Source organism: Olea europaea, chromosome 12 (genome assembly GCF_002742605.1).
Source record: "Olea europaea var. sylvestris chromosome 12, O_europaea_v1, whole genome shotgun sequence".
Classification (NCBI taxonomy): domain Eukaryota; kingdom Viridiplantae; phylum Streptophyta; class Magnoliopsida; order Lamiales; family Oleaceae; genus Olea; species Olea europaea.
The window spans coordinates 16,118,608-16,120,560 of NC_036248.1; the positions used below are offsets into that span (position 1 = coordinate 16,118,608).

Here is a 1,953-nt window from a genome sequence, read left to right on the forward strand (position 1 = left end):
TCAAGGGTCAAATGGTTTGTCGAAGAATAGAAAAAAAAAATCTATTTTTTAAACAATAAACCGGGGTGAACTAATAAATTATGAGATTATGTTAGTGAGTTTTATAATTACAATTTCTTACGTATAATTAGATCATCTTTTAGACCAAGTTTTCAAATTAAATCCACTAGCTCGATTCCACTGGCGTAAAACTAACATCACTATAAAAATGTTATCAAAAAAAGGGGGAAAAAAAAAAAAAGAAGGAAAAAAGAATTGAACTTGAGAGCTTGTGAATTTAAACAAGTTCATAAAAACTTGAAACTCGATCTTATCGATTAACCACGTTTTTACAGTTTTTAGGACCTGTTCGATAAGGTTTTTGAAAATCAAAAACTTTTTGGAGACTAAATTTTTTTTTTTTGACGCGTTTCGATAATTTTCTGAAAATATTTTTGTCTGATTAGAAGAGCTTTTAATGAAGCCGAGGTTACTAAAAATTTTCAGAAAACTCTTACATCAAAAGCAAAAGTCAAAAATAAAAATTTTGTCAAATGATCCTTTAAAAACTTATCCAACAAAATTTTCTATCTTTACAACTGTATTAAGCGTTCACGCGGCGGCTAACGTCTTACGCGTTTCATTACACGCATATATGCAACACTAACCCCCGACTGTCTGTGTATTTAGATTCTCACTCACACAAAAACGAACACACATTGCTTTAATCTGATGCAGAAAAGGCTTTGAACATTGAATTTGGAGTGTGATAATATGGCAGATCGAGTACACCCTACGGCGCAACCGCCTTCACCCTCGACGGAAACATCATCAAAAAGCAATGTTGAAGCTCCGCATCCACCAATTCCGGAGCCATCGAGGCCGGTCCCTCCGCCACCATCAACTTATGTCATTCAGCTTCCCAGAGAGCAAATCTTCCGTTATCCACCACCTGAAAGTTCCCGCAAATTCCAAACTTTGAATGTTAAGAAAAATAGACGGAGCTGCTGCCGGCGCTGTTGCTGCTTTACCCTCTGTCTCCTTCTCCTCCTCATTGTCGCGGCTGGCATCGCGGCCGCGGTGTTCTACCTCGTCTTCCGTCCTGAGTCACCAAAGTATACAGTAGATCGAATCAGGATAAGTGGCTTCAACCTGACGTCAGCAGCGCCTATCACGCCTCGATTTGACGTCAGCATCAAGGCGAACAACCCCAACGACAAGATCGGGATATACTATTTAAAAGACGGCACCGCTAACGTTTTTTACAACGACGTTAGGTTATGCGACGGCGTTTTGCCCACATTTTACCAACCTAAGAATAACATAACGGTATTTCACACGGCGTTAAAGGGGTCTAACATTGTTCTGGCACGCACCTCTAAAACGGAGTTATTAAATGAACAGAAAAAGTCAACAGTGCCGTTTCTTTTGAGAGCAAAAACGCCCATTAAGATCAAGGTGGGGTCCATTAACACTTGGAAAATTAACGTTGAAGTCAAGTGTGACGTCATTGTTGATGCATTAAATGAGAAGGCAAAAATTATTTCTAAAAAATGTAATTATAGTGTGAGATTATGGTAGATAATTTTGATTTTAGAATGACAATTATTTATTCTTTCGGTTGTACACAGTTATGAAGGTGGTTCTTAATTTGGGATCTATGCAATTTTATACATCGCTATTTTAACTTTCTTATAAACTCTATGTATAAAAATTAATCATGTTCTTTTTAATTGTCCCATCAAGAAATAAGAAACGAATCGTTAAATCTTTATTTTCTTTCCTTGATGCTTCTGGTCTCTCTTTCTTGGTTCTATTTTGATATATTTGATTAGGCTGGATATATTTAGGCTATTCATTCTAGTTTCAGTATGGATTTAGGACTATTCATTTTAGTTTTCACGAGAATTGTTGAATCGATTTGGATGTAAATTTTTTTCTTATAAATCTATTGGTTGTATGTAAAAAACAAGA

The 1,953-nt window shown here is 36.2% G+C and overlaps 1 protein-coding gene across 1 annotated transcript; it reads left to right on the forward strand.

Moving 5' to 3' along the window:
* Nucleotides 1-616: 616 nt before the first annotated feature.
* Nucleotides 617-1,753, forward strand: LOC111405870 (NDR1/HIN1-like protein 13). The gene has a single exon (XM_023034952.1). It carries the CDS (start codon nt 754-756, stop codon nt 1,558-1,560), a length of 807 nt encoding a protein of 268 aa, XP_022890720.1. The 5' UTR covers nt 617-753; the 3' UTR covers nt 1,561-1,753.
* The last annotated feature ends 200 nt before the right edge of the window (nt 1,754-1,953 follow it).